At 47.4% G+C, this 11,286-nt stretch overlaps 1 protein-coding gene across 1 annotated transcript in view; it reads right to left on the reverse strand.

Moving 5' to 3' along the window:
- Nucleotides 1-6: 6 nt before the first annotated feature.
- LOC103803986 (mitogen-activated protein kinase kinase kinase 3-like) overlaps nucleotides 7-11,286 on the reverse strand; it is a gene marked incomplete at its 3' end in the record, with an annotated part of 56,733 nt that continues 45,453 nt past the window's right edge. The window contains exons 9-16 of the mRNA XM_009076571.1: nucleotides 9,915-9,982; nucleotides 7,986-8,078; nucleotides 6,806-7,000; nucleotides 5,818-5,966; nucleotides 5,103-5,234; nucleotides 2,070-2,199; nucleotides 1,314-1,491; nucleotides 7-80 (exon numbers count right to left, since the gene is read on the reverse strand). Coding sequence (XP_009074819.1) covers nucleotides 7-80; nucleotides 1,314-1,491; nucleotides 2,070-2,199; nucleotides 5,103-5,234; nucleotides 5,818-5,966; nucleotides 6,806-7,000; nucleotides 7,986-8,078; nucleotides 9,915-9,982 — 1,019 coding nt within the window. The remainder of the gene's footprint in view (nucleotides 81-1,313; nucleotides 1,492-2,069; nucleotides 2,200-5,102; nucleotides 5,235-5,817; nucleotides 5,967-6,805; nucleotides 7,001-7,985; nucleotides 8,079-9,914; nucleotides 9,983-11,286) is intronic.

An 11,286-nucleotide genomic window follows, 5' to 3' on the forward strand; every position in this document is an offset into this window, starting at 1 on the left:
TAAAGATTGCGGCCATGGCCTCGAACTCTGCCCACGGAGGCTTCTCCGTCAGCATCTCCACCACAGTGCAGGCCACGCTCCTGCAACGACAAGCGCGGGCTCAGCGCGGGCTCTGCATTTCCAGTCTAACCAGCTCCGGGACTGCACCGGTCTGAAAGCACCGTGAGGGCAGCAAACACACATCACATGTGTGTGTGTCTCTGTATGTGTGGCCTGCCCCAAGCTCACTACTCACACAGGTCCTTGGCACGGGGCTCTCCACTCCTATAGTGGGACTGAACTCACCAGCCTTTCCCCAAAGTTGGTGGCTTTCCTGTCCATATTAACTGGCAGGTACTAAATATGATAAAAATGTGAGAGACCTCATCAGAGCACCCCTGAAGGGAAAGCCAAGCACAGGTTGCAGGAATAGCATGTCGTTCAGCAAGAAGCTGAGCCAGAACGAAACACATTTGTGTCCATCCAACTTCATCTCTGATGTGTATTTGAGAAGGAACCTGTCAGATGAGCAGCAAAGAGCCTGAGAGGGCTCCCCTGTGCTTGCTGAGGAGGCCTCATCTCAGCAAGGACACTCTCTGGCACCTCCATTCATAGTTGCTTGTAAAAAATTGAACCACATTTCCCTCCCATCAGCCAGAGCAGGTGGTACAGGGTACATGGATGCCTCCTAATGACTCCCTAGGTTTCCCCCACAAGCAGGGCTCTGTTGGAGGGACTAGTTTTTGTTGACCCTACTTGCTTGGGCACCCAATGGAAAGCACACAGAGAAGACAGTGCTTCCTCATTTATTGGAAAGATTAGTAGTGTTATCCCAACCCTTTCAGGCTCCATCTGATATCCTTCATAGATCAAAACATTCACAGGCAGCCAATGATTTTAGTTGTCTTTGTGCCTGAGCTACACACAAACACCTAGGAGCAGATTATGAGAGGCCACACAGGATCCCCCTGAGCCTCTCAGCTGGGCTTAGCACACCTAAAATCAGGGCCACCCAAATACAACAGCTCTTTTAGTGAACTTTGTTATCAACCTGCTTTCCAGAATTAAAGACCATTTATGGGGCTGAACATGACACTCACACATGACAAAAGCTTTCAAAAGCAAGCTGTGAGTCCAAGTGCCCCTGTTTTGGAACCTCCAGCTACAACATGCTCCCTCTGGATATCCACATAGTTGATCCTTACATGCATCTCCTATTTCCATCCTTTGCACTGCTTCCAATCACTAGCTACACCTGTTTCCTCCCATTACAAGTTTCCAAAAGGACTGTTAGATTTAAGTAGCAGTGGTGGGGTTTCTTTTGCGTTCCTTACCACACATCAGCTTTCCTTCCGTAGCCCTCTCCACTGATAACCTCTGGGCTCATCCAGTATGGTGTTCCCGTGACAGATTTAATCCCAGTCCCAGACATGCAGATGGTCTGGATGCGTTTGCTGGCCCCAAAATCTCCAAGTTTCACATTTCCAGCAGAATCTCTCAAAATATTGGCACCTGGGGTGAAAAGCAAAGATAAAACCCCCAAGAGATGAAGCAGCAATCCAAACTGAAGTGTCTGCAGGGATGGCAGGAAGGGCATGGGCAAAGAGCCAGGCATGAGGGAGCCCAAAGGGCCTTAGTGGGGCTGGACTCAGCATTATCTGAAATCCTTCTCTCCTAAGGCAGCTGCTTTCCAAGAGGGTTGACTCACACTGGTGTCTCCTCACTTAGTAGGTTTCCCAAAAGTGAGCAGAGAATGGGAGCCAACAGATCACCCTCCCCACCCACAGACAGCAGAACAGAGCCTCAGACCTCTCTGAATGCCAGAGCCTCTCAGTTCTAGGGTATGTTACACCAGGTTTTCAGATGTGTAAGGGCAGTTAGCAGTAATCCCTCTCAAGACAGGACAGCACAAGATTTTGGGTTCAGCTGCTTGTTCAAGATTCTCATGGTTCAAGCTGGTGAGGGGCAGGGGCAAAAATAGTTTGAATATCAGATCTTAGCACTATGTTGTGCACAAGAATTTATATCAGGGTGGGGGGAGATTGAATAAATCCAAGCAAGCAAGAAGCCTCTCTGTATTGTCTACTCACCTTTAATGTCCCTGTGGACAATCATATTGCTGTGTAGGTAGAAGACTCCCTGCAGGATCTGCCTGGTGTACTTCCGTGTGACGTTCTCGGTCAGAGCACCGTAAGCTTTTAGCTGGTCCTTTATTGAGCCCTGTTGCCAAGAAACAACATGCATCAACCATAGGGACCAGCAGAACCATAATGTCACCACAACTTTTTAAACTTTCCTGACAACTCTATCTTCCAGCTCAAAAACCCCCAAACCATTCTGTGTAGAAACAGCAAGACAAAAATTCACTAAGTGGTGAATGGACCAAAGACTTGTCCTCAGGTCCCAGATCCCAGTGGAGAAAAAGGTATAGTGCACGTTAGTGCTTCCTCCTGCCAACACTACAGTCCTTTTCCCCCCTCTAGTGGTTGGATGGGTGTTACCCATAGCTCATGGAGAAGGACCAAACATGAGGAGTTACAAGTCAAGTGAGAGGATCAACTTGACTAAATAGATTCATAGAATCATCTGAGATCATCGAGTCCAACCATCAAACTAACTCTGCCAGGTCCACCACTAAACCATGTGCTTTTTGAATGCCTCCAGGGATGGTGATTCCACCACTTCCCTGGGCAGCCTGTTCCAACGCCTGACCACCCTTTCAGTGAAGAAATTATTCCTAACAGCCAAACTAAACCTCTGCTGGCACTACTTGAGGGCTTTTCCTCTGATCCTGTTGCTTTGTTGCCCGGGAGGAGAGACTAAGTCCCCACCTGTCTATAACCTCCTTTCAGGTAGTTGTAGAGAGCCAGTTCTTCAGGGCCAAGATCATGAATTAGTCTTCTCTGAAGCCTCTTCCCAAAACTCTGCACAGCGAGGAGCACCCATGGCCATGAGGGACACAACCAGCCCCACATGGGACTGCTCCAACAAGACCACCCAGGGCAGAAAATTTGCAAGTACTTGAACTTCTGACCCAGGCATGCAGGCTCAAACTGGTTTGATTGTATTGATCAAAGAAGAAAGGAAGCAGGGGTGCAGACATCTATCATCTCCCAGAGGCAGACTCCCTTGGTTTTAGCTCTATTTTCTGTCCACTTGAAAATGGATCTGTCTCACTATGCCAGAGCTGAGTTTTAGCATAGATGAACCACAGGCAGATTTGGGGTTCACACCCAGCTCTATCTTCGGTATTCAGGTTAGCTGGAAGGCAGGAAGGGAAACTCATCCTGTTTCTGCCTGTCCTGCAGCTCTGGGCTTGATCCAAGACTGCCAGTCCTTCTGTTCTGGGAACAGTGGCTGCTCTGCTCCAAGTCAGTCAAACTGTATCAGCTTTACCATATCCACCCACCTGTGCTGTTGCTCTGCCCAGCTACTGTTTTGGGGTTTTTTTGAGGCTCATGGTGATCCTCCTTTCCCTTTCACAGTGCTGCTGAAGCAACGTGAGACGCTCTAAAATGACACCCTCATAACACCTGTATGCAGGGTATGTTCCCTCACCCACAACCAATCAAGATTTCTTATCCTGCACTCCCTCACCCTGATGGGGAACAATGAACAAGAAGGAAAAACAAGGTCTTTGAGGCCTGTGGTCAAATGGACCATTCCGTTTTCCAAGAATAATTAAAAAAAATACTTCAGGAGCAGGACAGAAACTACAGAGTCAGCTATTAACTGGGGGTCATCATAACACCAAGCTAATGGTGCACCCAAGCTTGGCCCCGTGAAGGTTTTGCCAAGTTGGCTATCTTAAACTGGAAGCTTAGTCAGATCCAGCACTGCAGAGCTTCTATGCTGCAAGGTTTGGGAACTCACTCACTTCCACTGGCCTTGGAAACCAAAGCCCTGAGTTGCTTTTGTGAAACGAGCTGTTGTTGCAGCAGCAAAGTCAATCTGTATTTGGTCAGAGCTCTGCTTTATCATTAAAAAAAAACAAACACTGAACTTCCAGCCCTGCTGGACACTGCCCCAGCATCCAGTGCTGGTTTCCTGGCTGCTAATAAACACGCTACGGAATAAGCAGCAAGGGGACTGCTGAAATTCCCAGGATTTACTCCTCTGGGTCCACACCTTGCAGCAGGGCGCGAAGGTGAGATGCCTGCCCACCAGGAGAGAGGGAGGACAGGACTTGGAAAGGACTCAAACGTGTGGAAGTCCACCTGATCGCTCACACGCAGAGCCTCGAGCACATTTACTAATGGCCAAGATTATTTGCAACCAGATGACTTCATAGTCCCTTCTGACCTTACAGATCTCTGTATAAACAAGGGTTTATTCTCCCACACTCTGGGGAATGAATCCAGCTGGACAGGAGGAACCTAGGAGAACAGATCCTCCAGCAATGTAAATAGCATTATGCTGGTTAACACCAACGGATGACTTTGTCTAATGGCTGATGTAATTCACATGCTCCCAAGCAGAAAGAGATGTTCACCTCATCCATGTACACTCTCCAACACCTGCTTAGACTCCCTCAAAGCTTTCTGATCTTTTTTTTTTCCCCAGGGCTATTTCATCCTATATCAGCAAAGTCACAAATTGAAGTCACTCCTGCACAAGAGGGTAACGCTACCCGCAAAAAGCTCTGTCCTCAACAGAAGACTCTAAGTAACACTGTTTTTAATACACACGTGCTGAAAGCCACAAATAATTGGTGACAGCTGTGGGTGGACTGTTGTACTATTGGCTCTTCCTGCAGGGATTTGCAATAAATACTTAAGGATGGGCTCAGGCCACACTGTTTGGAGCCAGATCTGGATCATGTCCCACATTCACCAAGCTCAGATTCCAGACTGTGAACACACCCTACTCCAGGATCCAAACCTAAAACCTGTCTGAAAGGCTTTTGATTTCACCCAGTGCACACTGAGGGGTTTCACCATGACATCTGAATCACATCCTAAGCTTTCCCAAGCCTTAGGGATGCATCCACTGCTTTGGTTTGGCTCATCAGGTATAGAGCAGCTCAAGTGACCAGTTTAACTCCAAATCCAAGTTTCACCAAACTCCAGGGCAGTCTGTTTTCCATCACTCAGGACACCCTTTATAGCAGGAAGCACACTTACCCCTGGCATGTATTCAACAAAGATAGACAGTTTCTTCTCCTCAGGATCCCGCAAGCAGCCGTAGTACTGCACTATCCTGTCGTGACGGAGCGTCTTCAACAGCTGAATCTCACATTCTAAAGCATTCACCTCCTGGAACAAAACAGACATGCTTCATGATGAAAGGGAATGGCAACGTTAGGAATATTATCTGAATATTGCTCACTGCTGAGTACTTTTCTTGTAGCACCTGTGAAGCTGCCCATGAAGACACTGTCCACATGAGGCCCAGAAATGAGGAGCATTGCCCTAAGAGTAAGGACGAAGACAGGTGGGATACACAAGGGCTTGGCTTTGAGACAGGTTTACTTGTTATTCCTTGTGCTCAAGGAGTTTTTCTGGAAAGATGTGAAGTCACCAGCAAAACTAATGCAGTGCGCGGAGTGGGAAGAAGGTGAAGGAAGCAAGAAAGCCAGAAATAAGGAAGAGCAGACAGACCTGCACGAGATGATACCTTAGACAGAGCAGACCAACATGACCAAGGAACCAGGAGGCAGAGAAGTCACTAGAGCACTCTGACTGATGCCACAAGCCACTCGGGATCACTCCGAAGAGGGAAAACACCACACTGTCTCCACACTCTGTCTTCCATCAGGGATGTGGATACCTCTGCCCTCAGCCTCCAGCCCACAATTCCCCAAGGTGCTGCAGAGCTCAGTCCTGCCCTTGCACTCACTTTACTTGTCTCTTGGCTGTCGGGGTCGAAAGGCACCTGCTTCACTGACAGCTCCCGGCCAGTGTCAGCATCATAGCAGAGATAAACTTCCCCAAAAGCTCCTCTTCCAAGCAGCTTTCCCAACCTCCAGTTCACAGGTGCCTGCAGGGCTGCACAAGAGAGAAGAGGGTTGAGAGAAGAGCACAGCAGGGAGACTTCAGCATCAGGGTCCAGCTGACCCTTCAGAGTGCAGATCAGGTTCCCAACAAGTTCACCAGGGCAGGTGGTGATCCAGCCCCTCCCAGGGGCACCAGGACAAAACAGTTTTAATTGCACTGGTGCTACTGGTGTGTGTGTGTGGGTGTTTCCCAGTCTGCATTAGCATAAAGCAGAAACAAGTCCCAGAAGACTCCTATTTCTTTAAGAGTCCTTCCTCCAAAAGCTGCTTTCTTAGCCAGTGTTGGACTTTCCCTTCTGCCCTAGGAATGGTTAGCAGGATATAGCATGGCTGAGCAACAACCCAGGCAGGGACCAGTAAAGAGTTTTATCTCGACTGGTCATGTCTAAGTTGTTATCTATCATTGAACAGGCCCTGAATGACCCAAATTCTATATCACAGGCAGTCCTGCAACAGCAGAGAAGCCTGAAATCCCATCTTTGGGTGCTGGGGTGACAGCAGTGCAAGCCAAGGAACTGAGCCTCTGGATTTATTTGCTCCCACATCCTGAGTCTCTTGGGAGCTTCAGCTGTGTGAGCACACTGACAGTCCAACAGAAGCAATTTTCTGCAACTCAAAGTGCTGAACACCAGCTGACCCCACACACAGTGTCAGCTCTGGGCCAAGGTAAGATACAGTGTGTTGTATCAAATCTTTCTCACTGAGATACAAGCTCATGCAATGTGCCTCATGTTGGAGGTGCAATCACTCATAGTTAGCTTAGCTGATGCCCAGTAACTCAGCAGGTCACACTCAATGCGAGCTCAGACCCTGGGCCTTTGGTTCACTCACAGTTCCTTGCTTTCGTAAGGGAGGTGCTGAAGACCTGCAGACCCTTTTCACAGTTGTTCCAACACTTGGGCCTGTACTCATCGTACTGCAAGGTGCTGAGCTTGCTGTCCCCATTAAAGCTCTTGGTTCGGCTAGAAGGGACAAGCTGAAACAGGTTCTCCTGTGGGAAGTAGCTCCTGGGGAAAGTCCTCCGGCCTGCGGGACAAAAGGGGGAAAGTCACAGCAAGAATGCACACACCAGCTTGGATCTACCTGTCACCACCTTCTCACATCACTGCCCAGATCCTCACCTCTTCAAATTCAACAAAACAAGTGTAATCAAACTGAAGCAAAGCCCTGTGAACATTTTAAATTCAATTTAAGAGTTGATAACAGCAGTCGTTACGCCTAATGCAGATGTTTCCAGAGGGGTTTGCAACAGTCTAATTACATTAGGGGTTTTGTGGGTTGTTAATCACAATTAATCTCTGAACAGGCAGGGATTTACATTGCAAATTATTCCTGCCATCCCCTAAGTCCACAATACAAATGACCACACAGCAGCTCCAGATCTCATAACTGCTTTCACAGGGGTGTGAGGGAGAGATAAAGTTCATTCTGGAAGGTTCAAAATGCTCTCTGCATCTCCTCAGTACATTTTTCCCAAGGGAATTTGATTCTAATTCAGTTTTGCCTCCCACCACTTGCAGTCTCATACAGCAAAAGAATGAGCGGGAAGAAGGTGATGGAGTGGTCCCCAAAGCTCAGAGCTCACCAGCTTAAAACAGAAAAGCGAACAGAAACTGCTACCCTGAAATTGCTCAGGGATTTCCTAGAGCTTTGTGAGAAACCTGCTGTAAAGGTCACAAACCAGCAGCCTCAAAAGGAGGCAGGGGAACTGGAAGGTTGACTTTGCCAGGGATGAGAAATGCCAATCATCCACATGGCTAAGTGAAAACAGGAGGTGTGAGCAGCAGAGGAGCTGAGCACTGACTTCTGTACATGCTGCAGATGCTCAGCACTTCCCAGGAGCACAGCCACAAGGTCTCTCAGAGGATACAAGAGAATCCCAAATTACTTGGTGCTTCTCCCTTTATTAGAAACCTCTCCTTCCCAAGTCTTTCCAGTCCTAGGAATTGTCACAAGCCATCGAGAACCTGGACTGATCACCTCCCTCCCTGACCCCCCATTGCTTTCTTACCATCGCTGTAGTCCTTGCGACTCTGGGAGAGGTGGTACTGCCTCGGGAAGGTCCCACCTTTCCCAAACCTCTCGCAGAATGGGATGTCAAAATCTACCAGGAGGGAAACAGACGTGGTTCTGGCATCAGCTCAGTATCAAATGCCCGGAGTATTTCTTATAGGAAATATTCTGATTTTCACACTGGATTACAAGCAAGAATGAGATGACAAGCTGTTCATTTACATAACCCTACACTCCCCAGGACTCATTCTGAAATCTGTCCATAGTCACACACTCCTCAGTGGAAAATCAGAGTTACACACACCACTCCTGGTGCCCCTAAAGCAGAGGTTTAACTGCTGACTTTATGGACCTGGGCCCACAGTGTTCAAGTGCAAGGCAGGGAATTAACACAGACCATGACTGGTTTCCAAGACAGAGCACTAGTGAAAACCAAACTGCCAGGCAGGGTCAGGCCCAGACCACCTACTCCAAAACCTTTGCTACCTTTGCTCTGATGTCAGTTATTCCCAGGGAATCCAGCCCTTTGCTAACAATCTCTCCCCTCTTTCTTGTCAGATGTGCCTCCTCACCTCGGAAAGCCAGAGACCAATTTACACCCTCAGAGCTCCAAAATTCTATATTTACTTTGATAAATAATAGAAAGATAGAATATACAGAAGGGGCTAAAGAACATCAGGGTTTAGATTAGACATGGGATTATGAGACAGATGGATATGCAAGGTAAGGAAATATTTTTTTAATAAAAACTGCTGGAAGCCATTGCTGGTAGCACCAAATAACTTGAGATTAAAATATCTGCCATTCCTCCTGCATCCTTCACCTGCTGTTTTCCCTCCATCCAATTCTAATGACACAGTCCATTCTGATTGTTTGTTTGTCTTAGCCTGGGGCCAGCAGCTGCTCCTTGGAGGCCATTCCTGGCCTCTGCTGCACTTCAGCATGATTGCCAAAAGGAGCACATAATGGCTGAAATATGGTCAGCAAGAGAAGCAACAAGGACAGGGCAAGAGGTTCTTGTCAAGCCACGTGTGAGCAATGGTGCCTAGTGGTGTCTCAAAAAGCAAAGTGCCACGGGGGAAGCATTAAAACCTTCAGCGACGTGGACTGACTACGGCTTCATCTCTGCAGTTCAATCTAGAAATCCTGCCTCAGGCCAGGAATGAGTTATCCTGCCACAGGCTGGCTGCCATTTGCTCATTTTTAATAGTGCAAGTCATTACAATATTACAGAGTTTCCATGATTTAACCAGCTGGATGTTTATAAGTGATTAAGCAGTAACCTATGATCCATGCAAGTTACCAGTGCAGTTTCTCTCACACTATTTGCACTCTTATGGATTAATATTAACGCAAGTGGAAGAGGTGTAACTCCCTAGAGAGTTGGGTTTTGCTATGTAGGAAGTCAGAATCCTGAAAATGCAACTTCCAGGTGCTAACAGAGACAGAAAAAAAAAATCCCACAAGGCTGTTTCCAGCTTGTGAGCACCTTGCAGCTGTCTCCAAACACAAGAGCATGTCCTTCTCAGCAACATCTTCCAACACAGATCTCTCAACAGATTTACTTGTTTATATCCATCCACTTGCTGCCCAGTTTGGACTGTTGTTGCTGTAAACTGATGCCCAAACTAGGCCCAAAGATTCTTCAGTACTACCAGCATTGCAGCAGAGTCCAGAAGAGTTAAAGCATCAAGAGCAGCCCTGACTGCTTTTGATGCTCTGGGTTTTTTCATATTAGAGAACAGTCATGCTTGATCATTGCAGGGTCAATTCTGAAGTGTGGCCTAAGCAACGGAACTTGTTTGCTTGATGGCTTTTAATTACTTTTCATGCAGTGCTATCTCTCTAACAGCCTTTATACATTTCTCTATACTAAATGCTTTTTATACTTTGAAGCAAATACAAACCACCAAGAGTGCTTGCTTACCCATGCAATCAAGGCTGTCTTTGGGATGGCTCTTCCTTCCAGGAACAGGGGTTTGGGTAAAGGGTGGGCTGCAAAGGGATTTAAAAAGAGAAAAATATACACTTATTATATCAGAAAGGCTATGGAATGGATAGGCTATGGAAAGGACAAGCTGCACTGCTGGTTCACTTCCCATCCTCAACCTGCACAAGAATAAAGATTATTTTTTTGCTAGATTACAGCTTGCTTCTATAGCAAACAAAAGTGATGATGCAAAAACCAGACACCAGGCTGAAATGATGCAGCCAAAGACCATAACACCTGTGCATAAGGCAGCACACAGGGGGCTGCAGATTTCTCTTCCCTCATCATCAAGAATTCAACCATGCAACTCTGCTTTCTAACAACATTGCTCAGTTGCTTCAAACATGCTCAGTCATGGTCAATTCATGGGGGTCTCCCCTTCTCTTCAACATCACCCCTCACCTTCCTCATGCAGGAGTGTCTGTATCACCACTGGGAACATGCACCCTCCCAGGAGACCAGGAGGGACAGTGTGGGATTGGTGCTTCAAGGCTCAAAGTCTTTAAACTACACTGAGAGGATGATAAAGCACTGCAAAGGGATCTCAGCAATCCTAATTTCACTCCAGCCTCTGTAAGGGCCAGCAGAGTGACCTGGACACGTGACTCTGCTCTCTTGACCTGATGCCATCCCAAGCAGTTGGCTGCAAGGGCTCAGCCATGCCTTTGCAGTAATAGTCATACTTACTCCTCTTTCTGCCTTTGAAGAATATATCCCTGCTTGTGCCTCTTCCAGCTCCTAGACCCCATGGCTGAATACAGCTGCCTGCTTTGCATGTGAAATCAAGCCATACCACCATCTCACAAACATGCCTAAACTCTCAGTTCATGATAAAATGTTACAACCAGCCTGTGCTCCTTCTGCTGTTCTTCCCAGCAAAGCTGGGGCAGAGAGGCTGGGAGCACAAGGAATCCATCCAGCTTCGATACAGCCGTAACAATGAGCAAATACATCACAGGAAATTATTAAAAGCCACAAAAAGGAAATGGACCTTGATGCTGAGACAGATCCAAAGCGCACAGAGCTGCGAACCCGAAACAGGCCACGCACTCAACCCAACACAGACCTGCTGGAATACAGCCTTGATGCTGTATGGCAAAAGCAACAGTGGAAAAAATAGAAAAATCTTTGATGCAGATGGAAAAAAAAAATACACTGCTTCCTAAAAGGACACGGTGTCTTATACACAGCTCACCATGCACAGCAGCAAACATACAGTTGCTGTGCACGTGTGAGCTGGGGCTGAGCAGCCACACCAGCTATTGAACCACAGCCTGTGTTAGTACAACGTGTCCCAGTTGCTTCCTGC

The sequence above is a fragment of the Acanthisitta chloris genome, unplaced genomic scaffold (assembly GCF_000695815.1).
Source record: "Acanthisitta chloris isolate BGI_N310 unplaced genomic scaffold, ASM69581v1 scaffold11430, whole genome shotgun sequence".
NCBI classification, from domain to species: domain Eukaryota; kingdom Metazoa; phylum Chordata; class Aves; order Passeriformes; family Acanthisittidae; genus Acanthisitta; species Acanthisitta chloris.